The sequence below is a fragment of the Scyliorhinus torazame genome, chromosome 7 (assembly GCF_047496885.1).
Source record: "Scyliorhinus torazame isolate Kashiwa2021f chromosome 7, sScyTor2.1, whole genome shotgun sequence".
In the NCBI taxonomy this organism is placed as follows: Eukaryota; Metazoa; Chordata; class Chondrichthyes; order Carcharhiniformes; family Scyliorhinidae; genus Scyliorhinus; species Scyliorhinus torazame.
This window is the reverse complement of record NC_092713.1, coordinates 273,139,950-273,164,788: the sequence shown is the minus strand read 5'-3', so window position 1 is coordinate 273,164,788 and position 24,839 is coordinate 273,139,950. Positions and strand designations below refer to the sequence as shown.

The 24,839-nt window shown below is 49.9% G+C and overlaps 1 protein-coding gene across 2 annotated transcripts in view; it reads left to right on the top strand.

Moving 5' to 3' along the window:
* LOC140427040 (organic cation/carnitine transporter 2-like) overlaps positions 1-24,839 on the top strand; it is a 284,081-nt gene that overhangs the window by 230,398 nt on the left and 28,844 nt on the right. For both annotated transcript variants that reach the window (XM_072512472.1, XM_072512473.1), the window contains exon 5: positions 18,162-18,288. In XM_072512472.1, coding sequence (XP_072368573.1) covers positions 18,162-18,288 — 127 coding nt within the window. The remainder of the gene's footprint in view (positions 1-18,161; positions 18,289-24,839) is intronic.

The window sequence follows — 24,839 nt, the reverse complement described above, 5'->3', positions numbered from 1 at the left end:
CGTTGACCTTAAGAGAATCATGAACAAGGACTCTCAAGTCCCTTTGTGCTTCTGATTTCCAAAGCATTTCCCCATTTAGAAAATAGTCTATGCCTAGATTCCTCCTTCCAAAGTGCATAACCTCACACTTTTCCACATTGTATTTCATTTGCCACTTTATTGCCCACTCTTCTCGCCTGTCCAAATCCTTCTGCAGCCTCCTTGCTTCCTCAATACTATCTGTCCCTCGACAGATCTTTGTATCATCTGCAAACTTAGCAACAGTGCCTTCAGTTCCTTCTCCAGATCATTAATGTATATGTATAGATGGGCCCTGTGCATCGCCTTGAACTGAATCAAGCTGAGCCAAGCACAGGAAAAGGTCAAATTGACCCTGGACAGAGCCTCGAAAACCAGACCCAGCTCCCCCTCCCACTTCCTCCTCAGCCTCATCCAGTGGAGCATGCTCCCTACGTCGGGACCCAAACTACAATTTGCAGGCACAACGAGGTGATTCCCACAGGTAGTGGCCAACAACGATATGGAGCTGTGCTTAACATGTTGCCTGAACTGTTTCTAAGCCCTCAGTGTAGCCTCCACCACTGGGCTCGAGATAAATTTTGTCGGAGAAAAAGGAAGCGAGGCAGTCACCAAGGCCCGGAAACTGGAACCACGACAAAAGCCCCCTCCATCTGCTACCCCTTAGTAATCAATTAACTCCGATAAAGCCAAGCACTCATCCTCACCATCTAATTGTGAATGACTGTGAGTAAAACATTAAGACCGATGTTGGCTCCCTGGACCCGAACCCGAAGCTGTAAGAAAACTGTAATTTAGAATCCTGACAATATGTGCCGCAGGACCTGCTTGATCTTTAATGCTGATAGAATTTGGAACCCTACCCCACACCAGCAACTTCTCAATATTGGCAGCCCAATGATAGAACAACAAATTAGGTAAACCTAAGCCCCCGATTGTCTTTCCCTCTGCAAGGATGTCTGCGATTACCCAGGGTCCTTCCTGCCCAAATGAAAGAGGTAATCAACTTATCTACGGTAGCACAGTGGTTAGCACAGTTGCTTCACAGCTCCAGGGTCCCAGGTTCGATTCCCGGCTTGGGTCACTGTCTATGCGGAGTCTGCACGTTCTCCCCGTGTGCTCTGGTTTCCTCCCACAGTCCAAAGATCTGCAGGTCAGGTGGATTGGCCATTCTAAATTGCCCTTAGTGTCCAAAAAGGTTAGGTGGGGTATTGCTAATTTGTGTTCTCCTTAATTGGCTCTGAATATGGCGGTCAATATGGTCACTTTCCTTAATTCTAATTACGTTTTGCTTTAGAGTCGCCAGGTATCTTTCGATACCGCCACAAGGTTCAAACCGAATACTGATCAAAGACTCGATACACCAGTTAGTTAGTTCAAAGTCAAATGCTTATTTATTTACACACACAGTTAAATATATTCATGCACAAATACTACAGACTAAACTATCACTACTGCTAAAGCTAATACATAGCTTCGGGCACCCACTCAGTCAGGGGAACAATGGCCGTTGTTCGGCTCTGAGGCTGCTGGGGTCGAAATGCTGAAGGGGAACAGCTAAGGTCGTCTGGTAGCGTGCGTTGACCTTGGACTTACTTGTTCTGGTGCAGCTGTTGGGCAGGTCTCTCCTCGGTGAGAGCCGGAACCAAGAAAACGATTCTCTCTTGGGGGGTCCTTCTTTTACCCAAAAGGGGCTTTGCGCGCTTTTGAGCGGACCTTGAACTTGGCCCCAATTAATTAGGCCGTTTCTCAATCGTTCCTATCAATTTCCTCCAATAAAGGGGTGGGTGCGCTGATAGCTGGGCGTGTCCTAGGTGGCCGTTGGCCTGCTTTGTTCTGGTCTCCACTGGCGCCAGTGTGTCAGCCTTAGTATCGGTTACTCAAATGTTACTCTTTTGTTCCCGGAGATGGGCCATTAGTATGCTAATGGGTTTGCAGTTTTGGTCTTGTCTGGGAGCTGCAGTTCCAATATGCAGACAAACCCTGAACCTGCTTGTTATCTCAGTATTGTCCATTTTCCCTGCAATCTTTGCAAAGTGTCCATTTTGGAATCGGGAAGTGGCCATCCCAGATGGCTACAGGGGTTACTGGGTTACGGGGATAAAGCGGATGGGGTGGAGGCATGGGGCTTAATTAGGGTGCTCTTTCCAAGGGCCGATGCAGACTCGACGGGCCGAATGGCCTCCTTCTGCACTGAAATTCTATGATTCTGTAAATTCTATGAACAAAGAATGATTTGGGAAGAAAGATAGGGAGACATTGGAAAAAAAACAAAAACCTCAGAAGGGTGTTCATTTAACCATCTGTCCACCAAAGACAGGGAGAGGTTATCCCACCTACGCAAATCTACCCTGTCCTCATTCACCAGGCGAGCAAAATGAAGTTTATGAAGAGGCCCAGTTGTGGGCCTCCCAGATTCCCAGATAAAGGAAGTTAGATCGGGTAAAGCAAAACGACAACGTCCCCAGGTTGGCTCCCAACACTAGGGGGGTTCGCAGGAAAATGCTCACTCTTGTCCAGATTTATCTTGTACCACAAAAAGGAGCCAAAACTCCTCAGTAGCTTCATTATCTCATCCATCGTGGAGACTGGGTCCATAATATAAAGAAGCAGATCATCTGCATACAGGGACACCCTATGCTGTTTCCCTCCCCTCTCTATTCCCCTTCCAGCTCCCAAAAGACCTCAGTGCGTAGCCAGTGGCTCGATTGCCAAGGCAAACAGAAGTGGAGACGAAGTGCAACCTTACCTTGCACCCCTACCCAACTGAAAATAGCCTAAACTCAAGATATTTGTGCAGACACTAGTGGTTGGAGCCCTATCCAACAAACGGATCCAAGATATGAATTTCGGCCTGAAATCGAACCGTCCCAAGATTTCAAATTGATGCTCCTACTCGACTTTGTCAAACGCTTTCTCAACGTCCAATGAAGCAATTACCTCTGGATTGGGCATGGGAGAGGGGGACAGAACCATGTTTAATAAACAACGTATTTTGGTTGATAACTGTCAACCCTTGACAAACTCTGCCTGAACCTCCAATATCACCTGGGAGGCAGGGCTCCAGCCTCACTGCCCGTACCTTAGCCAGCAACTTAGCATCAACATTAAGCAAAGAAATCGGCCTATATGACCCACACTATGTAGTGCCCTTGTCCTTCTTCAGAATTAAGGAGATGGATGCCTGAGCTAATGTAGCTGGCAAAGCCCCCTGGGCCAGGAAATCATTAAACATATCCATTGTCAGTGGGGCCAATTGTCCTGTAAATGTCTTACAAGAATAACTGGGAAACCCATCCGGCCAGGGGCCTTGCCAGACTGCATATTACCAATACACCTCACCACCCCCTCAAGTCTCATCGGGTATTCTAACTCCTCCCTTCTCTCCCTCTCCACCTCTGGAAAGGACAGCCCCTTCAAAAATTGCATCATATGCAGCTTCTCTTCCCCCAGTGGATTGATTCAGTCCTTGGTAAAATTCTTCAAACACTGCATTAACCTGTGTTGGGGCAGGGACCAGCCTGCCATCTCAGTCTCTCACTTGAACAATTTCTGGGGAGGTCGCCTGCTGCCTCAGCTGATGCGCCAAAAGATGACTGGCCTCGTCCCCATGCTCATAAAAAGTCCCTCTCTAGCATCAAAACTGGCCCAATGCCTTGCCCGTTGAGAGTAGTTCAAATTCTGTCAGTAATTTCTTCCCAGAAGCTAGCAACTCTGGTGAAGGGGCAATCGAATATTGACGGTCTACCCTAGAATGGAGTTCACCAACATCTTTCGTTCCAACCTCCCAGACCTATCTCCTGTGTGATTTATATGAGATAATCTCTCCCCTAATGATCACTTTAAGGGCCACCCATAGTGTAGGGGGGAATAAAGTTATTCCTGTTGAACGTAATGTATTCTCCAATAGTGGAACGGCCGCGTGTCCAGTATTCAGGCATTGAAAGGAATCCAGCTCAAATATTAAATCCAAAAAATGGTCTGAGATAACAATGGCCAAGTACCCCGCCTTCTTCACTCCAGAGAGGAGACACCTACCCAGCACACAAAGTCTATTTGAGAATAGACCTGGTGAACATGGGAGAATCACGAAAATCCTTGTCCCTCGGATGTAAAACTGCCACCGGTCTGCCCCCACACAGATCTGCTCCATGAAAGTTACCAACGCTTTAACCACTCTGAAGGAACCAAAGACTTTGGCATAGATTGGTCCAGTCTAGGTTCTAAAGCACAATTAAAGTCTCCCCCCAAGATTAGCTGGTGTGTGTCCAAATCAGGAACAGGAGCCAGTAATTTATTAATATAAATTGTATCATCCCAAGTCGGAGCATAAACATTTACTATAACCACCAAGGTGCCCGCCAAAGAGCCACTGATAATCACGTGTCTCCCATTTAGATCTGTCAGAATCCTAAAAGCCAAGAAAGAGACCCTTTTATTTCTGAATACTGAGGTCCCCCGGGGCTCTACCATCAATTCCCGAGGGGAACACCTGTCCCACCGAACCCTTCCGTAACCTGGTGCTGATCCACAAATGGGCCTCCTGCAAAAACACCACATCAGCACTCAAACTCTTCAGATGAGCAAATGTCCTTGATTTCTTCACTGGACCGTTCAACCCCCCCACATTTCAAGTAACCAGCCGAATTGGGGGTTTAACCACTGCCCCTTCCCCCCCCCCCCCACCCCCGCACCCCCCCACAATCAGCCATATCCCCCCAAAAAGAGATAATTCTAAAATTGCTTAAAAAGTGCAGGCAGCAAGCCCACCCAAGTTGGCCACCAAGCCCCCTAACAAAACAGAGCAAACAGCATGCTGTAGTCACTGTCAATAAACCCCCTGAACCAAACCCATACCCCATCTCCCCATCTCTCATTAAAACTCCACAAGCAAAAGCCCAAACAAATAACCAAAAGGCAAACAACACCCCCCAACCCTGACCTCAACAATCCCTCATCCCAAACAGAATCAACTCCCTAAGCTCATTATCTAAAACCTATACCATGATAATGAGCTGCAGTTACCCCAGCACTTTTCCCCGTTAGCTACCTTCTTCATCTCGCAGGGCAACCCCTACCTGGGGTATACAAAATTGAATAACCATAACAATCAGCTCCCCCATCCGCATCCAACTTCGATGAACAAAAGGAAACACCCATCCCATATAAGAACAACAAAATACAAACCTCAACAAGACCCTAAAACCACAAGCCCTCTCCGATAACAACAAGACCCCATAAATAATACAATATACAATTACCTCATCCCGAGCCCAGGCTTCCTTACAAAAGTGTCGGCATCCTCCATCACCTCAAAGTAGTAGGGCTGGTGTTATGGGCCAGGGTTTAGAGAACCCCAAAGTGTATCATGGTGTTCACCTGACCCACAACTTTTAATAGATTGTGGTAGGGGGAGCACACGGCCCACTCTACAGGTGTGGTACAGCAGAAATGGAAAAGTATTTTTTAAAGCAAAACAGTGTTTATTCTATGAACTCAAGTTTACCTTTTTAAAACATACAGTGAACATCTTAGCAACCATCAATGCAAATGCAACCCCCAAAGAATACAACACTAAGTAATGCGTACGCTGTCCTTTTAACATCCAGAAGATTTACAAAAAACATAACCTTTAACAGAAGCTTAAAGTCACTACTCAGAACATTTATAATTCTGAATTCACCAAATGATCAAGAGACAGTCTTTTCATGGCAGAGAGAACAGCAGTACACCTGCTTTGTCTGGCTTCAGCTCTAACACTGAAACCGAAACTAAAACACACCCTGCAGCCTGCTCAAAAACGAAAGTAAAAAGCTGACAGACAGCCCAGCTCCACCCACTCTCTGACATCACTGCCATAGTAAACACCCATTTCTTAAAGATACTCTCACTACAGATATTTATATGCACACCCATTTATAAACACCCATTTCTTAAATGTACTCTCACCTGACACTGGATTCTCCGTTATTGGGACTATGTCCCCACGCCAGCGTCAGAACTGTGGACTTTCACGCCAGAAAAGCTGGCATGAAAGGGCCACATACACCTAGCCCTGCAGGGGGCTATCTGGGACCCTAATCTTTTGCTGCAGATGCAGGCCCCTGCACTTCGGGGTCAGAGACCACGCATGCGCATGGCAGCAGCCTCCAGTGGCCGCGCCGTGCGCCATGGCAGACTCGGACCGCGGAGCTGGACCCTGAAAATAAACCCCCCGATCGGCCGTGTGCCCGACCCTGACCGCCCGCACAAACATTGCCCGGCCGAGTATAAGGCCCCCCCCCCCCCCGCACTCCAATCGGTCTGCCCACGCTAGTTTCCTGACCAGCTGGACCATATTAGATCCACGCCGTCGGGACTTCGACAGGTCGGAGGCAGAGAAGGGCGGAGCGGGCCTCCAGCAATGTCTCCAGGTAGGTGCTAAGCCGAGTAGGCCATTTCTCGGGGCTGCAGAATCGGGGAACCGGCGCTGGCCCGATTCCGTGCGGGGAAATGGATTCTCCACCCCCGCGCCGGCTGCGATTTGGCTGTTGCCTTGCGGAGAATCCAGCCCGTAATCTTTCGAATTACAAGTCACTCTAAGACGGGCAGGGTAAACCATCCCAAACCAAATTCCACTTTTGAAAAGTGCAGCCTTAGCCTTGTTAAATGCCACCCTCTGCCAGCTCCGCTCCCATATCCTGATAGAGCCCAATGAATGGCCCTCCCATTTGTAGTTATGGTGACCCTTCGCCCACCTCAGGACCTGGTAACTGTGGAATCGCACGATAATTGCCTGAGTGGCTAACCGAGGCGAAGCTTCTGACAGAGCGAGCGATGGGCCCAATCCAGCTCCGGAGGGGACAACTGTCCACCGTCCCCCACCATCTTCTCAAACATCTTTGACATATATTCAGTCCGGTGCAGGCCTTCCATTCCCTCAGGCAGCCCCATGACACTTTTTGCGTCCTGGAGCGATTTTCTAAGTAGTCTCCTTTGGCACACAGAGATTTATTATTATCGGCAGGCATTGCCTTCTCAGCCTCCAAAGAGAAAATCCTCTCGCTCTGCGTCAAAAGAACTGCCTCCACGCCCATTGTGCTGCGCCATGTACCTTTACCATTTCGTCCATCTTTGCGAGCGTTGATCGAATAGGAGCCATGGCCTCCTCGATTGACTTATGGAGGTCCTCGGAGACAGTCTGCCATTGCTTTTTGAATTCCTGGGCTGGATTCTCCGCCTGCGGGATGCTCCGCTTTGACGGCAGCCCGGGGGTTTTCCTCACGGCATGGGGCTGCCCAATGGGAAACCCCGTTGACCAGCCGGCATAAGGGAGCATCTCACCGGCGTGCTGACACAGAAATGTGGCGCGGCGGGGCGGAGAATCCAGCATTGGATAACGATTCTTTGCTTGCAGGCTTCTTGAAACTTGGTTTCCTGGGCATTTCCACAATATGGGAGCTTTAGCCCATTGATTAATTTAAAATATTCATTTAAAATATTCATCTAACACGCTTCAAAAACTGGGCAGAAAAGATTGAAAACGAAGTGCCTTGATGGTAATTAACTTTTTTTTGCCAGTTTTTCAAGGAGGCAGACTAGGTCATGCTTGGAGGATTTGGTACATGGGGTTGTGTGCAGGTTGTGCACACCCTCCGACACCTCCACTTTGCCTCTGCATGTCCCTGGTGACGTCACTCGATGTGTTCAGTGCCTTCCAGAAAAACCTTGGCAGATTTACTTCCTTAAAGGACCTTGTGAACCAGATGGGGTTTTACAACAATCAGCACTAGTTTCAATGTCATTATTAGACTTTTCATTCCAATTAAGGATGCTTTGAGGACATCCCGAAAGCGCGTTCACTGAGCCCCCTGCCGTGACCACGTTCCATGGTGACAGGCATACAAACAAAATGTCTTGTTTTGAGTGATTAGCACCTCTGCTGAGCAGGTTGGCTTGGGAGAAGATGCTGCTGTTGGATCAACTTCGAGGCAATGATGAATTTCACAATCTGTTGACCTTCATTGACAGGACCTGTAATTGTATGATTGAGTTCAGGTTTTTATGACATCTTTATTCCGAATGAGTCAAATTCTTTTCACACTGGATACAAACATTGGTTGTGGAATGCTGAGTTGATTAAACCCCCTTTCAGGAGCGAGATTCTTCCATTTGAAGCTTAATTTGCCAATGAATACCTCAGGCACAGTGATCATCTCTGTGCTTTTGAACAATCGTTTAATTGGCAGCTGCAGCCTCAAGATAATTGTTTTATTCCTGCCCTAACACTCTGTACTTCATGTCAGCTCGGTAAATGATTTTCCAGAACAGAGAATCCAAGTGAACTAGCAGAAATTGTTCTTTCTACAAAGACAAAGAAACGGCTTGTCCTCTCTGCGCAGAAAAAGAGAACAACAAAAATTAACCATTACTGACTACCAGCTGTCCAACATTGATCACCGATGGAGAAAGAATTTCAGATTTTAATTTTAAAAGGGATTCCTCCTTGACGACCCAGGCTGACACTGTTTCCAGAAGGCCTTGTTCGCTTGCCAATAAAACTTGGTCAATGACTTCAGGTGACAGGGTTGTGCTGAGAAGTCGTACATCAGGTGGCTGTCCTCCCACGAACCTGAAAAATAGGCTCTTTTCACCCAAAATAGCCCGCTCACACAAAGAAAAAATGTCCCCACACCTCTACCAGTAGCATTACGACAGGAAAATGCCAAACAGCAGCCACTCCAGAGGCCACGTGGAAAGCCAGAAGCGGAAAATAACCGTGAGAAACAAACGGCTGAGCCGGCCAACACACGAGGCAACGAAGCTTGGGCCTCGCCAGAGCGAGAAGGACCGGCCCGCCACGCAAGGCACGCAAGACAAAAACAGATATTCAAGCTGCGGTCAGGGGTGCGGTTGTGGGAGCTCTGGCGACCATGCAGGTAGCCCTAGGCAAGGCGGAGAGGCGACTGGAAGCTCAGGACAACACTATTAAAGAGCAGCAAAAAGTCACAACAGACCAGGGTAACTAGATTATCGCCTGAGAGAAAGAGGTGGCAAGGCTGGTCGCGACACAGGGGACCCTGAAGGGAAAAATCGACGACCAAGAGAACCGATCGAGGTGCCTACTGATCGTGGGCTTGCTGGAGGGTATCGAAGGTAGGAGAAGGTGAGGGGAACGGCAGATAGGAATCACAGGGAACGGGCGACGGGAGGATGCACAACTAGCCTCGGGAAGGGGGGCCACCACACTAGCGGGGAAGCTAGCACTGGTAAGTGTGCAGGAGAGAGAGACCGTGGCGCATCTTATGCAAGGGGGAAAAGACCTGGCAAGGGGGGGTGGGAGGATATCGGTAACAGGGGGAGGATTGGGGGAAGAAATAGAGGGAAGGGAGGGGGAGACAGCTCAGGGAGGGGGGGAGGAAGAAAGATGGGGGAGGGGAGAAAACACCACACGGGGAACACTGGAACAGAGAGAGAAAGGGCATTAGGCTGGCGTCAACATGACATGGCGACTTGGAAATAAATGGAACCACAAGCAACAACTTTGGAGGGTCCTTGAACAAAGGAAACCCAGAGTGCCGGGCCTCATCCACATGGCGTACACACAGTCGGCGGCCATGTTGGGTGGCCCCTGGACAAAGGGAAACCCCGGACCGTGGGGCCCTGGCCTCATGGGGAGAACGGTGACCACAGCCATTTTGAACGACCCCCAACAAAGGGAAACCCCAGAGTGCAGGGTCGCATCCACTCTATGTATGGTTGATAATGCAGGAGCAAGGGTAAAAAAAACCCCATCAGGACAGTCACCTGGAACGTCAGAGGACTTAACAGCCAGAGTCTTCGCCGACCTGAAAAGTATGAAAGCTGAATAGTCTTCCTCCAAGAGACGCATCTGAGGGAGAAGGACCGACTGCAGGTAAGGAAGGGCTGGGTGGGACAGACTTATCTCATTCCTGCTGCGGGACGAGGGAAAGGGGAAAGCCATACTGCTAAATAAGAGGACGGTGTTTACTGCGACTAGGATGGTTATGGACCCAGGGGGATGGTATGTCATGGTCAATTGTGTCCTGGACGGGGCACCGATAGTCCTCGTTAATGTGTACACTCCCAACTGGGCTGACACGGACTTTATTAAAAAGACCCTGGCGGAAATCTCCGATATTGATACACACCGACTAATCATGGGGGTGGGGGGGATTTTAACTGTGTACAGGACCCACGGACAGACAGGTCGAATCCCAAAACAAGAAAGACCTCCAACATGGCGAAAGAGCTCGGCACATTCATGGAGCAGGTGGGGGCTGTGGACCCATGGTAGTGGTTCACCCACAGTTCTCCTTCTTCTCCCAAGTACACAATGTATATTCACGGATCGACTTCTTTGTAGTGGGGATATCTGTGCTTCCAAGGCTAGTAAGAGCGGAATACTCCGTGATTGTAATCTCCAACCATACTCCACATTATATGGACTTTTCACAGTAACTTCATTTGAAGCTTACTTGTGACAATAAGCGATTTTCATTACATTTCATGTGAGATTGGAGATAGGCTGTGCCCAACGCCCCCTATGGAGGTTGGACACAGCCCTTCTGGCCAATAAAGCTTTCTGTGAGAAAATATCGCAGGCCATAGCCGAGTATTACGAATAACCCTCCATGTTCTGGAAGGCACTGAACGCTGTGATCAGGGGTGAAATTATCGCTTCTAAAGTACGGAGAGATAGGGAAGAGAGGGTGGCTGGGCAGGTACTCGACTCAATACTGGAAGTGGCCGGCGATACTCCAAGACCCCGATCGTAGAGTTCCTGGCGGAGAGGAAAAAGCTACAAATGGACTTTGACCTGCTCTCCACGAGGAAAGCAGTGCGTACCAACTCCGTCAGGCATGGGGGACTCTGTACGAGCAAGGAGACAAACCCAGCCACCTGCTGCCTCACCAGCTGAGAAAGCAGGCAGCCACGGGGGAAATATCGCAGATTAGGGACAACAATGGCAGACTAGTAGCCGAGCCGGAAAAGGTCAACGAGGCATTTGAGACTTTCCACCGGGTGCTGCACCCCCCGAGCCCCCAGCAGGGGACTTGAGGATGAAGCAGTTCCTTGATAGACTGAACATGCCAGTTGTGGGGGAGGATAGGAGATGGGGCCTGGGAGCACCACTAGAACTGGGAGAGATCATGGAGAGTATTAACTCCATGCAGGCGGGGAAGGTGCTGGGACCAGACGGTTTCCCGGCGGACTTCTACAAAAGATGTGCGACGGCAATGGCCCCGCACCTGCGGGAGATGTTCACAAATTCACTGGCGAGGGGCACACTGCCACCTACGCTAGCACAAGCCTCAATCTCGCTGATACACAAGAAAAACAAAGACCCAACAGAATGCAAGTCCTCCAGACCCATCTCGCTGCTGAAAGGCTGGAGGACTGCGTACCAGAGGAGGTAGCAGGATGCCAAATGGGCTTTGTCAAGGGTATACAACTAACATTGAATATCAGGTGCCTGCTGAAGGTGATCATGACCCCACCCGGGAAGAGAACACCTGAGGTGATCGTCTCCCTGGACACAGAAAACGCCTTCGACCGATTCGAATGGAGGTACCTCATAGAGGTACTGGAGCGGTTTGAGCTTGGAACGGGGTTCACCGCCTGGGTGAAATTCCTGTAAGACGCTCCCACAGCGAGGGCACGGACAAATACCACCAGCTCTAAGTACTTCCAGCTGCACAGAGTCACAAGGCAGGGATGCCCGTTGTCCATCTTGCTTTTTGTCTTAGGACGCAAGGATTCCAAAAAGACTACTGCAGAGAGCGAGAACCATTGGGGGCCTAGCCCTCCCAAACCTGCAATATTACCACTGGGTGGCAACTACGGAGAGGGCAAAGGGGTGGATAAAAGACCAAGAAACCGAGTGGGTGCTTTTGGAGGAGGGCTCCTGCAGAGGGACCTCCTTTCGGGCTCTAGCAATAACCACAGGTTCACGCCCGCGACAATGGATGCCACCTTCAAAAGGTGGAGATAGGACAGGGGACAATGACAGATAGGGACTTCTACATGGCCGACAGACTGACGATGCTCGAGGAACTGACAGAGAAGTCCCAGCTGACCGGGGGGGGGGGGGGGGGGGGGGTGGGCGGGGAGGTGAACTAAGATACATGCAGGTCAAAAACTTCTTATGCAGGGAAATGATGTCATACCCATGACCACCACAATAATGACTGCTAAAGGACCTGGTGGACACGGACATCCTGGGGAAGGGGAATTGCGGCGACATGTATGGACAACTACCAAGGAAGGCTAACACCCAACTGCCGTTCCGTCACAGTCTGGCAATTCTTCATTTGGACCATCACAAACAGTGGCTCTCTGCAGGAAATAATTTGCTACTTAAGGGTGTCAGCTGACATTCGGGCAATAAGGGGCGCGATTCTCCACTCCCACGCCGGTTGGGAGAATCGCCTGGGCCGCCAAAATTTCCGGGGACACCGGTGCGACGCCCTCCCGCGATTCTCCCAAGCGGCGGGAACGGCCCGGTCGGTTTTCGCAGGCCGCAGGCCGGAAAATCGCCGGAGACACCCAAAATGGCGATTCTCCGGCACCTCCGCTATTCTGAGGCCCGGATAGGCCGGCGGCCAGGCCAAAACGGCGGGTTCCCCCCGGCGCCATCCACACCTGGTCGCTGCAGTCGTGGGCGGTGCGTGAACGCTGGGGGGGGGGGCGGCCTGTGGAGGGGGTGAGGGGGGTCCTGCACCGGGCTTTACCTGGAATGTGGGGTGGCCCGCGATTGGTGCCCACTGATCGTCGGGCCGTCCTCTCTGAAGGAGGACCTCCTTCCTTCCGCGGCCCCGAAAGATCCGTCCCCCATCTTCTTGCGGGGCGGACTTAGAGAGGACGGCAACCACGCATGCGCAGATGACGTCCGTTATGTGGCGCCGGCCGCGTCATCTATGCGGCGCCGCTTTTTCGCGGGCGACAAGGCCTGGCGCGGGTAGATGATGCGGCCCCGATACTGGCCCATTGTCAGCGCCTGAATCGGTCGGGACCGGGGCCGTTCCGCTCCGTCGTGAACCTCGACGGCGTTCACGACGGCGCGGCCACTTCGGCGTGGGAGTGGAGAATCCCGCCCTAGGTCTTTCCCCCCCACACACAGGCTGAATCAGAGCGGGGGAGGCAGGGAGTAGGTAGGGTTCGTCCCCACACCTCTCACCCAATCAAACCAGCCCCCTGACTCAGAACTTGCCTTCCCACATGGACTGCAACGGTTCAAGAAAACCGCTTACCAATGTCTGTGCAGACTCGATGGGTCGAATGGCCTCCTTCTGCACTGTATGTTCTATGTTCGTCTCATGGGAAATTAAGGGTGTGCGATAAATGCTGGCCTAGCCAGCAAAGCCCACATCCTTTAAATTCATTTAAAATAAAATGGGGAACATTAAATTCTGTCCTTTTGCCTGTGCCCCAGAGAGCAAAGCCACAGATAGTTCTGCTGTAACAACCTCCAGTGAAGACTTTGATGGAGTGGTTGTGAGGCGAGCTGTGGACAAGCGTTCCATGGGCCTGAACAGCGGAGCGTTTGGTTTATTCTTGGGCCTGCCACAGAGCTTGAGAGAATTTCTCCGCGTGTCAGTTCTACATTCCCCACCCATGGGAAATAAGCTCTCAGTGTCTACTTTGTCAAGCACCTTAGTATGTTTCAATGAGATCACCTCTCATTCTTTCCAGAGAATATAGGCCAAATTTACTCAGCCTCTCGTCAGGGGGCAACCTTCTCTTCTCAGGAACCAATCTGATGAACAATTGTACTGAATTCTCAGGGCTCTGTCCATTCACTTCTTTGAAACTAAATGAATGCTTCCCGTTTGAAGCTTCCAAAGCCCATTAAAAAGTCTCTCTTCAGGCATGACTTTGTTTCCCATCCCTGTACGCCCTACCCACCAACCCCACTTCATCCTCTGCTTCCTGCTCCATATTCTCATGGGCTTCCTGGAAAATGCACAAAGTTATGTCACTGTACATGTAATAAATGCATGTCACTCCTCTGTGGATCTGAGGACACAAAAAAAGACTTGTAAAGTTCAGCTGCATTCCAACAGAGGGTGCTAGAACCGTGTTCACTGAAATGCTGAAAGGCTTCAGCTAGATTTTTTGATTATCTTGCTTGGAGCTGGCTAGTTATCCATAACTAAAGACTCTGAAATATTCCCTACATTCGGTAAGCCAACTGGGCAGTCATTACCTGAATTGGCTTTGTCTCCCTTACTAATAACGGGTTCAACATTAGACTTACCTTGTTTTGGCACATGGGGTGGGATTTTCCATGACTCCAGTGGCATGTTTCGTGGCAGGGGATGCAGCGGCCATTAGCCAGTGGCAGGATCTCCTGCCCCCCTCCCCCCACCCGTTGCTTTCCCGCAAAGTGCACTCCCCGCCACTGGGATACCCGAGGTGGCGTTTTGCTGCTGGATGGGGGACTACCAGAAAATTCTGGCCACAGCCATATGAAGGCACCTAGGGTTTCCAACTCTCCAGGGTTGGCTTGGAGTCTCCAGGGATTGAAGATCGATCCCCGGGGCACTGCAATTCCACAAGATAATAGTTTTGCGACGGTGGCCTCTTTTCAATTTTAACAACCGCCTCCTCTTCCACCTTAAGATGTTGTCTCATTCTCCACTCTACATTGGTAATTCCCAATTTGGATTCCACTCCAGCCTCAGGAGCCCGTTCACCATCCTTCACTGGACAGCAAGCATGCACCCTGCCCAGTAATTGGCTTGCAAGTCAGCAATCGCATTTGGCACCAAGCCCTGACGTGGGTTCTGGATTCAGGGGCGAGATTCTCTGACCCCCGCCGGGTCGGAGAATCGCTGGGGGCTGGCGTGAATCCCGCCCCCGCCGGTTGCCAAAGTCTCCGGCACTGGAGATTCGGCGGGGGCGGGAATCGCGCCGCGCCGGTTGGCGGGCCCCCCACGTGATTCTCCGGCCCGCCTGTCCCGCCGGCGTAAATTAAACCACCTACCTTACCGGCGGGACAAGGCGGCGCGGGCGGGCTCCGTGGTCCTGGGGGTGGCGCGGGCGATTTGGCCCCGGGGGGTGCCCCCACGGTGGCCTGGCCTGCGATCGGAGCCCACCGTGGGGGCACTCTTTCCCTTCCGCCTCCGCCATGGTGGAGACCATGGCGGAGGCAGAAGAGACTCCCTCCACTGCGCATGCGTGGGAAGCTGTCAGCGGCCGCTGACGCCCCCGCGCATGCGCCGCCCGGAGATGTAATTTCCGCGCCAGCTGGCGGGGCACCAAAGGCCTTTTCCGCCAGCTGGCCGAGCCCCTTAAGGTTGGGGCTCGGCCCCCAAAGATGCGGAGCATTCCGCACCTTTGGGGCGGCGCGATGCCCGTCTGATTTGCGCCGTTTTGGGCGCCAGTCGGTGGACATCGCGCCGTTTCCGGAGACTTTTGCCCCAGAAATGTACCAAACATTAGGGTTACAACTCCAATCATAAATTAAGCCCATTGCCTCTGTTTTTCCTCTCCACAGACCCTGCCAGACCTATGAGTAACAATTTGCTTGTTCGTTTTGTGCCACTGTTCACTCTGTTGCAGGTCAGGACCAGTTGCAGAATGACTTCCAGCACCTGCACCATAGCCACATTCCCCAGCTGTTAAGACTGCAGGCTGACATTAACTGGTCCTCTCCTCCCACAATTGTAGGCCCCCTGCTGAGGCCGTACTTAGTGCTGGTCGTACAGTATTGCCTATATCTGGAGCAACAGTTTCAGGCTAATTGTGCATCACAATTCCCAAGCCTATTTTTGGAGGCCATGAAATATAACCCCAATTATATCCTGACATATTTATTTCCCATTCTTGACCAATTTGCAGCCTAGCTTCCGTCGATATTATTGTCCTGACCTTCCTGTAAAACAATACCTTCCAGTTCTGGATGTTTATTTCCACATTCCGAGCTGTCTTATTCTGTGATATTTTTAAAGCTTTTGATTTCCCCAACTTTTGTTTGCCTGAACTATCTCTTGGGTCGGATTCTCCCTTCTGGGGACTAAGTCCCCACACCCGCCGGAAGACGGACGGGAATCACTCTGGATTTTTTCCTCGAAGGTCCGGGGTGATTCTCCGTTTTCCAGGGGGCTTGCAGAGCCCTGGCGTGCGTCCCGCTGAGGCCCCCCCGAAGTGAGATACTTCCCCGCCCCCCACCAGGACCACCACCGCGGCCGTGGGTCCCAGCCGGGTGGTACCACATATAAACCATGCCGGCGGGAGTTCGGCCGGTCGACCGCGGCGGGGGCCCGTTCCAACGGCCCCCAACCTGCACCGCGTCGACCGCGCGCGTGTGACTGGTGGGTCCGCAGAGAATCGTGGAAGAACCATTGTGCCGGATTTCCGGCGTGAACGGCTATTCCCCACCCCCGCGCTGGGCCCCATTCCGGCGAGGAGGGTCGGAGAATCCCGCCCCCTATCTTCATTAGTCTTTCACTTGCTTGTGTCAATCCACAGGATATTCATCAATTTCATGTTCCCCTTGGTAGATTTTCTTTCCATAATGCTGTTTGTTTAATGAAGAGTGCAGGAAAGAATAATAATAATAATCGCTTATTGTCACAAGTAGGCTTCAATGAAGTTACTTTGAAAAGCCCCTAGTCGCCACCGTACCGGCCTCCCCGAACAGGCGCCGGAATGTGGCGACTAGGGGCTTTTCACAGTAACTTCATTGAAGCCTACTTGTGACAATAAGCGATTATTATTATTATTATTCTGGCGCCTGTTCGGGGAGGCTGGAACGGGAATTGAACCCGCACTGCTAGTCTTGTTCTGCATTACAAGCCAGCTGTCTTAGCCCACTGTGCTAAACCAACCCCTAAAGAGAGAATGCCAGGACCAGCATCAGGCATACCTAAAACTGAGCTGTCAACCTAATAAAGCTACAACACAGGGCTACTTGCATGCCACACTGAGGAAGCAGCATGCAATCGGACTGAGTTAAGCAAGCCCACAACCAATGGATCGGGTCTAAGTTCTACAGTCCTGCTATATTCAGTCATGAATTATGGTGGACAATTAAACAACTCACTGGAGGAGGATATCCCCATCCTCAGTGATGGGGGAACCCAGCATATCAGTGCAAAACATAAGGCTCTTCAGCCAGAAGTACTGAGTGGATGGTCCATCTCAGTCTCCTCTTGAGGTCATCAGCATCACAGATGTCAGTCTTCAACCAATTAGATTCATTCCACAAGTTATCAAGAAATGGCTGAAGGCACTGGATACAGCAAAGGCTCTGGGCCCTGACAATATTCTGGCAATAGTACTAAAGGCTTGGGTCCCTGAACTAGCTGCACCCCTAGCCAAGCAAGTGCAACTACAACATTGGTATTTACCCAGAAATGTGGAAAGTTGCCCAGGTATATCTTGTGCACAAAAAGCAGGATAATCCCAGCCCAGCTAATTATTGGTCCATCAGTCTACTCACGATTATCAGCAAAATGATGTCCAGTTTGGGTTCCGCCATTATCACTCAGTTCCTGACCTCATTACAGACTTGGTCCGAACATGGGCAAAAAAGCTGAACTTCAGAGGTGAGGCGAGAATGACTGACTACCCTTGACATCAAGGGGTGCAGTTGACTGAGTGTGGCATCATGGAACCCGAGCAAAATTGGAGTATATGGGAATCGGGGGACTGTGCGCTGGTGGTGTTATACCCAGCACAAAGAAAGATGGTTGAGGTCAGTTTCAGGATGTCACTGCAGGAGTTCCTCAGGCTAGTGTCCAACCATCTTCAGCTGCTTCATCGGTGCCCTTCCTTCCATCACAAGATCAGAAGAAGTAGGCATGTTCGCTGATGATTGCACTATGTGCAGCTCCATTCGCCAACAACACATGGGCTGCAGCAGTTCAGGAAGGGGACACATCATCACCTTCTCGAGGACAATTAGGAATGGGCAATAAATGCTGGTCTAGCCAGTGATGCCCACATCCATGATTTTGTGATTGATGAAAGTATCTTAAAATGCATATTAAACACCATTGATCGCAGCCCTTGAATTTGAATAAGATTCCATGTTAATATCTGATATTAAAGATAATTTTAATATTAACAGTATCCTCCCAAATCCTTTGCGCGACCTTTGTGTTTTTTTCTTAAAATAACACTTTTAATCCCAGGTTAATCCCTGAATCTCCACGCTGGCTGCTGTTAAAAGGGAAGGTCCAGGAATCTGAAGCAATACTGAGATATGCTGCAAAGAAAAATCGGGTCACTCTACCGGAGATACTCTTCAGTGATTTTCAGGTATTGGCACACGCACAAGTGTATTTGTTTTTGGTTTGTTTATTTAACCCTTTAAAGGGGCCTGCCCTATAAATGTCAAATTTTCTCAGCCTCTTTCTCTTCTGAAGGTATTGATTCTTTGCTGTGTTACAGTTCTATTGGTGTCAGTCATATCAGGTTGTTTGGCCATCAAGAATCTCAGCTGATTCCTTCATCACCCACAAGCAAATGTACGTGTACTTTCCAGCAGGATCCACCATATAGCCACCAGCGGCAGAACCTTTCCGTGCCCGTTGGTGGGATCTTCTGGTCCCACCACTGTCAACAGGGAAGCCACAGCGGGGGTTCACCATCAGCAGACTGGAAGATCCCAACAGCGGGAAGGGCCGGAAAACTCTGGCCTCGGAGTGAGAATCTGGGCTCTTAAGACAACTACAGTGCCGCCATCTGCATAAAGAGATCAAACAAGGCTTATTTGCTTCATTGCCACAGTACATGCTGCATTGATTCACTGAACTCGTTCCCATACTTTTTTTTATGTTGTTTTGTCCGACAGTCACTAATTCAGCACAGCCCTGGGGCTAAAATTATATGTCTTAACTAAGGTAAAGTCGCCATAGTCCCAGATGACCACAGGCTGCTTTCTCCTTTGAGGGGGAGAGCTGGCTGGTGGTGGTTTAACTGGAGGATCACCACACCTCAGGTGAGGGGCAAGGTTGAGAAGTTAATGAATAACCTCAGCTGGTATGGGAATTGAACCCATGCTGCTGCCCTTGCTCTGCGTCACGAACCAGCTGAATAGCTAAGTGAGTTAAAACGCAGTTATATAGGGCCTTGATGAGGTCACATCTAGAATATTATGTGCAGTTTTGGTCTCCTTTTCTGAGGAAGGGTGTTCTTGCTCTCGAGGGAGTGCAGTGAAAGTTTACTAGACTGATTCCAGGGATGGCGGGACTGTCATATGAGGAGAGGTTGACTAGGTTAGGATTGTTCTCGCTGGAGTTCAGAAGAATGAGGGTGATCTCATACAGACTTTTAAAATTCTAACAGGACTAGACAGGGTAGGTGCAGGGAAGATGTTCCCGAAGGTGGGTGTGTCCAGAACCAAAGGTCACAGTCGGAGGATTCACAGTAAACCATTTCGGACAGAGATGAGGAGACATTTCTTCGCAGAAAGACTGGTCAGCCTGTGGAATTCATTACCACAGGAAATAGTTGATGCTAAAACATTGCATATATTCAAAAGGCGGCTGGATATAGCACTTGGGGAGAATGGGATCAAAGATTATGGGAAGAAAGCAGGATTATGCTATTGAGTTGGATGATCAGCCATGATCGTGATGAATGGCGGAGCAAGCTCAACGGGCCAAAAGGCCTCCTCCTGCTCCTAGCTTCTATATATCTATGTATCTATTCACTGGATAAAATCCTTGAGCCAGTGAGGAATATTTTCTTAATTTCTAAGGATTTGGGGATCAGGTCACATTTGCACTCTTCCATCTGTTCGTAAAGACATATATTTTATTAGTGTCCCCAGATATGATTATATTCTTTGTTTATACTATGCTTTCCTCCCTTTTCAATTCTTTCAATTTTCTTGTGGCTATTTCCTCAATGTCCAGTCGTCTTCTCCAGGTGGTATCTTCGATTATTTGATGGGTAATAATTCCTGGCCCATGCCAAGATTTGGGGTCTTGAGTGCGGGTGAGAATGTAGGCTGCATGTTCCATGTCTAACTGAGACAAAACTGGGATTGAACTTAGTACTGTTGGCGTTATCCTGAACCACATGCTAGATGTTTGACCATCTGAGTTAACTGGCTCCACTCCCCAATATCCATTACTGCAAATCTTGGCCCACAAGTCAATCTGACAAGCAAGCTGATTCCATATTTCCAGCTCCAAAAATTATACTTTTGCATATGCTCAGCATATAAACCAATTCCCCTTTTCACTGTGACTTTCTTTATTGGTATTAACAATCAGTCTTCATTTGTCACCCCAAAAATACCGGCACCTTATAACTGAGCGCGAGGGATCAAGCAGGCAAAGATATATTCAGGGCACCAACAGAACAGTTCGGGCATCGGAACCGCATCTTCAGCAGTCCAATGCACCGCCCAATTACATCACAGGTGTCTGTGGGCCTCATTATAAAGGCTCTCCCATTTGGTCTCAGGCCTCCGCACCGGCGTCACTAGCCAGGACCGCAGCAGGATTCCTTGTCCAATAAGAACCAGCTCAACATCCTGGGGTGGTCCTCGAAGATGCCGGGGATCTCCAAGTGCCCCTGGATGTAGCTGTCATGCACAGTCCAGCATTTGCTGCCCATCCCTAATTGCCCTTGAGAAGATGGCGGTGAGCTGCCTTCTTGAAAAGCTGCAATCCACTTGGTGTAGGAACACCCACAGTGCTGTTAGGGAGTGAGTTCCAGGATTTTGACCCAGTGACAGTGAAGGAATGGCGATATATTTCCAAGTCAGGATGGTAAGTGACTTGGAGAGGACTTCCAAGTGGTGGCGAACTTCCAAGTGGTGGCGTTTCCACATATCTGCTGCCCTTGTCCTTCTAGATGGTAGTGTTTGTGGGTTTAGTAGGTGCTGCCTAAGGAACCTTGGTGAGTTCCTGCAGTACATCTTGTGGATGGTACACACTGCTGCTGTAGTGCGTAGTGGTGGAGGAAATGAATATTTGTGGAAGGGGGTGCCAATGAAACAGGCTGCTTTGTCCTGGATGGTGTCAAGCTTCTTGAGTGTTGTTGGAGCTGCCTTATCCTAGCAAGTGGGGAGTATTCTGTTACACTCCTGACTGTGCCTTTTAGATAGTGGAAAGTCTTTGGGGAGTCAAGAGGTGAGTTACTCACCTCAGGTTTCCTATCCTCTGACCTGCTCTTGTAGCCACAGTATTTATATGGTTAGTCAAGTTCAGTTTCCTGTCAATGGGAACCTGCAGGATGTTGATGGGGGATTCAGTGATGGTCATGCCATCGAATGTCAAGGGGTTATGGTTTGATTCTCTTATTGGAAATGGTCATGGCCTGGCACTTTTGTTACTTGCCACTTGTCAACCCAAGTCTGGATGAATGTCATGCTGCATTTTCACGTGGACTGCTTCAGTGTCTGAGGAGTAGCGAATGGTGCTGAACATTGTGCAATCATCAGCGAACATCCCCACATCTGACCTTGTGTTGGAAGAAGGTTATTGATGATGAAGCTGAAGGTGGTTGGGCCTAGGATACTACCCTGAGGAACGTCTGCAGTGATGTCCCGGCACTGAGGATGACTGACCTCCAACAACTACAGCCATTTATTTTTTGAACCATGGTTGGGTTTAATCAACTGGCTCAGTTTTCCAGAGTGGATGGCGCCGGCAATCCCTGTCCTTAAATCTGGTTGGTCAATAAGGATTTTTGGGGACTATAAGCTGACCATAAATCAAGCTGCCCGGGTCACTCGGTATCTGATTCCCGAATTAAAGACGTCTATGCTAAACTGGTGGGTGGGGGTGGGGGGGTGGGGGGGGGGGGGGGGGTGGGGGGGGGGGGGGCCTTTCTTATTCAAAATTGGACCTCAGTCATGCCTACCTGCAACTAGATTTGGATGAGGAGTCTCATCAATACCCACAAAGGCCTCTCCCAGTATAACAGAATGTGAACGGCATTGCTCAGCCTGCGCTATCTTGCAGCACACAATAGAAAATCTCCTCCAGGGAATTCCCATGGTGATGGTTTACCTCGGCTACTTGCTACACAAGAATAACACATGGCCAGCCTAGAGAAGTAATGCAGAGGTTTTGTGATTCAGGCATCCACCTAAAATGGGGAAAATGTACTTTTCAAGCCTCACTAGTGACGCACCTAGGATTTCACGTTGATGCGACAGGGTTGCACTAATTGAAAGAAAAGGTCAAGGTCATACGAGACGACCCTGCACCCAAAATGTCAGCGAGCTTAAAACCTTCCTCGGTATGGTCAATTACTGTGGAAGGTTTATTTCAAATCTAGTCAAGGCATTGGCACCATTTCACTAGCTATTCAGGAAGAATCAGCGGTGATAATGGAGAGAGCCTCAAGAGTTGTGAAGCAAACATTACAGTCTTCAAACGTCTTGGTGTATTTTGATCTGGGGAAACTGACATGTGATGTGTCCCCTAACAGTATAGGGACCATCTTCTCCCACAAGATGCAAGATGGTTCTGAAAGCCCTATGGCCTTTGCCTCAAGGACATTGCTGAAGCAGAATGAAACTACATCCAGATTGAGAGCTTAGCAGTTAGAATCAGTGTGAAGAGATTCCACCACGTGTAGGTCAAGGGTTTGACTTAGCCATTACTGGGCTTGCTTTTTAAGGAACGATAAGCCCAGGGAGGGTGGAGCATGGGCCCTGCTGTCGGCGGATGACAACTATGCCTGAGACATGGGAGACACTGGCACGGGCCCCATCACCTCCTCCTCCCTCGGGTGCCCCTCATACCCCCGAGATACTCCATGGGATGGGGGTGTGAGGGGAGCTATCCCCTGAGGCAGCCCCCCAGCTCGTGTTGCCGGTTCTGGAGGTCCACTCTAGTCTAGAGCAGGCTCTGCATGTTTGGGTGCGGACCATCTCCGTCTGGGACTGCGCCACATTGCCCATTGACTGTGCCACCACTTTCTGTGTCTGTGCCACATCAACTAATGACTGCGCCATCTCACTCTGAGACTGAGCCACCTCCCTCTGCGCCATGTCGGCCAGCGCCTGGGCAATGCCGCAGGCATTCATAGCCATGGCCTGCTGTGACTGGGCCATGCTCAGAAGCGCCGCTGCAATGTCCAATGCTCTGGCAGATGGCTGCCTTTGAGAATGCAGCCCTGACCTGGGCCTCGGCCAGCACCTGCACAGAGTGCCCCAGGCCTTGACCCATAGCCAAAACCCTTGCTTCCAAGGCCTCCACCGTGGATGCCAACAGTGCAGTGTTGCCCTGGGTGGCACACATCATCGGCACCTCCTCCTACTCCTGCACACGGTTGGACTGCTCCAACTTCACCTGCAGGTGCTAGATGTTCGCCGACAACCCCATGTAGCCCCTGGCTCTGCCACTGCATCTCCACTATAAATGGGACTGTCCGTTCCAGAAGCCGAAACCTGTTTGGAGGGCAGCTAGTCCCTGGGGTCGGCCTGCCATCCGACCATCCGCCCCCTCGGGGGTTCCTACCTCCACCTGATGCACTGAAGCAGCTGTGGGTCCTGGGAGTCTCTTCACTAAAGGGTCTGGAATGCACTTCCTGGAAGTGAGGTGGAGGCAGATTTAATTGAGGTATTTAAGAGGACATGAGATGATTACTTGAATGAAAACAACGTACAGGAGTACAGGGAAAAGGCAGGAGAATTACACTGAGTCATGGTTCTTATTTGGAGAGCCAGTTCAGTCACGATGGGCCAAAAGGCCTTCTGTGCCGTAATAATTCTGGGATTCTGGGATCCAACTGTACAAGGGGTTGGCCGAGCATGATGCAAGTTGAAATGTTTTATCAGAATGCCATCTAATTTCGGGATTTTCGCAGTCAGGAACACTTCAGCTGAGAACCTCTAACCCTGGTAAAGGTCATGGGTTGCAAGTCACTCTGAGGTGCCTGTGCGAACATCTCCATTGAAAGGACAATCTGGAACGTCTAAACTCTTACTGCCAGGAAGTATTCACATCCTCCCTGAGCCTTTGCCCTCACCTTGGGTGACCCCTTGAACTCTTTCACCACCTCAGATCACTTTATTACCATGTTTGCAACACGGGGAGTCTCAGACATGTGCCACGATATGTCATTCTTGATAAAATAATAATATAGAGAAATATTATACAGAGACACTTATGACTCACTCAATGTACCAGGTGACATGACAATCGCGAAAGTGTTCTCATGGATTTGGCCACCAGTGCCACACCAGGAAGGATAACCTCCAATCTCTGCCCTAAGCTCTGTGTCAATTTGGAGCTGGGCTTTTCCATACACCTTGTCGGCGACAACAGGCTTTCTATCAGGCCTGCCACTGCATCAAGCAGTTCTGTGTGCCTGTCCGTCAGCCTTTCTTTTTATGTCACGACATCAAGTCCTCATCTCAGTCCTGTGGTCTGTTTCACCATTTCCACTCTTCCTTCTGTTCATAAACTTTTCCACAACGCCTTCCACCAGCTTCTGCAGGCAGAATGCAGCCCGATTTTAAGAAATGCCTTTAGTGGCTCTAACCTTGCATGAACGTGGGGCCACTGCTGAGGTGTGTAGTCACTCAGCAGCAAGTTTAGCACTAAGCCACATGCAGCTATCACAATTAGCAGGCTGCCTGCATAACTTTGGACAGACGTGGTTTAATTATGCGGCATGCTCGGAGGCAATCACGTTTTTAACCCTGTGTGTTTAATGCATTTTCTTTGAACATCTCTTATTTATTAGTTATAAAAAATATTAGAGATTGGAAAGTCCTTTCTGACTGGGCAAGATATTAGAAGGCAGGAGGTTATGAGATGAAATCTCCAAGAATATGTCCAAACAAAATGGTCAATCTTCAGTTTAGCTCTCTGTAAATGATTGCCGGCACTGTGTCA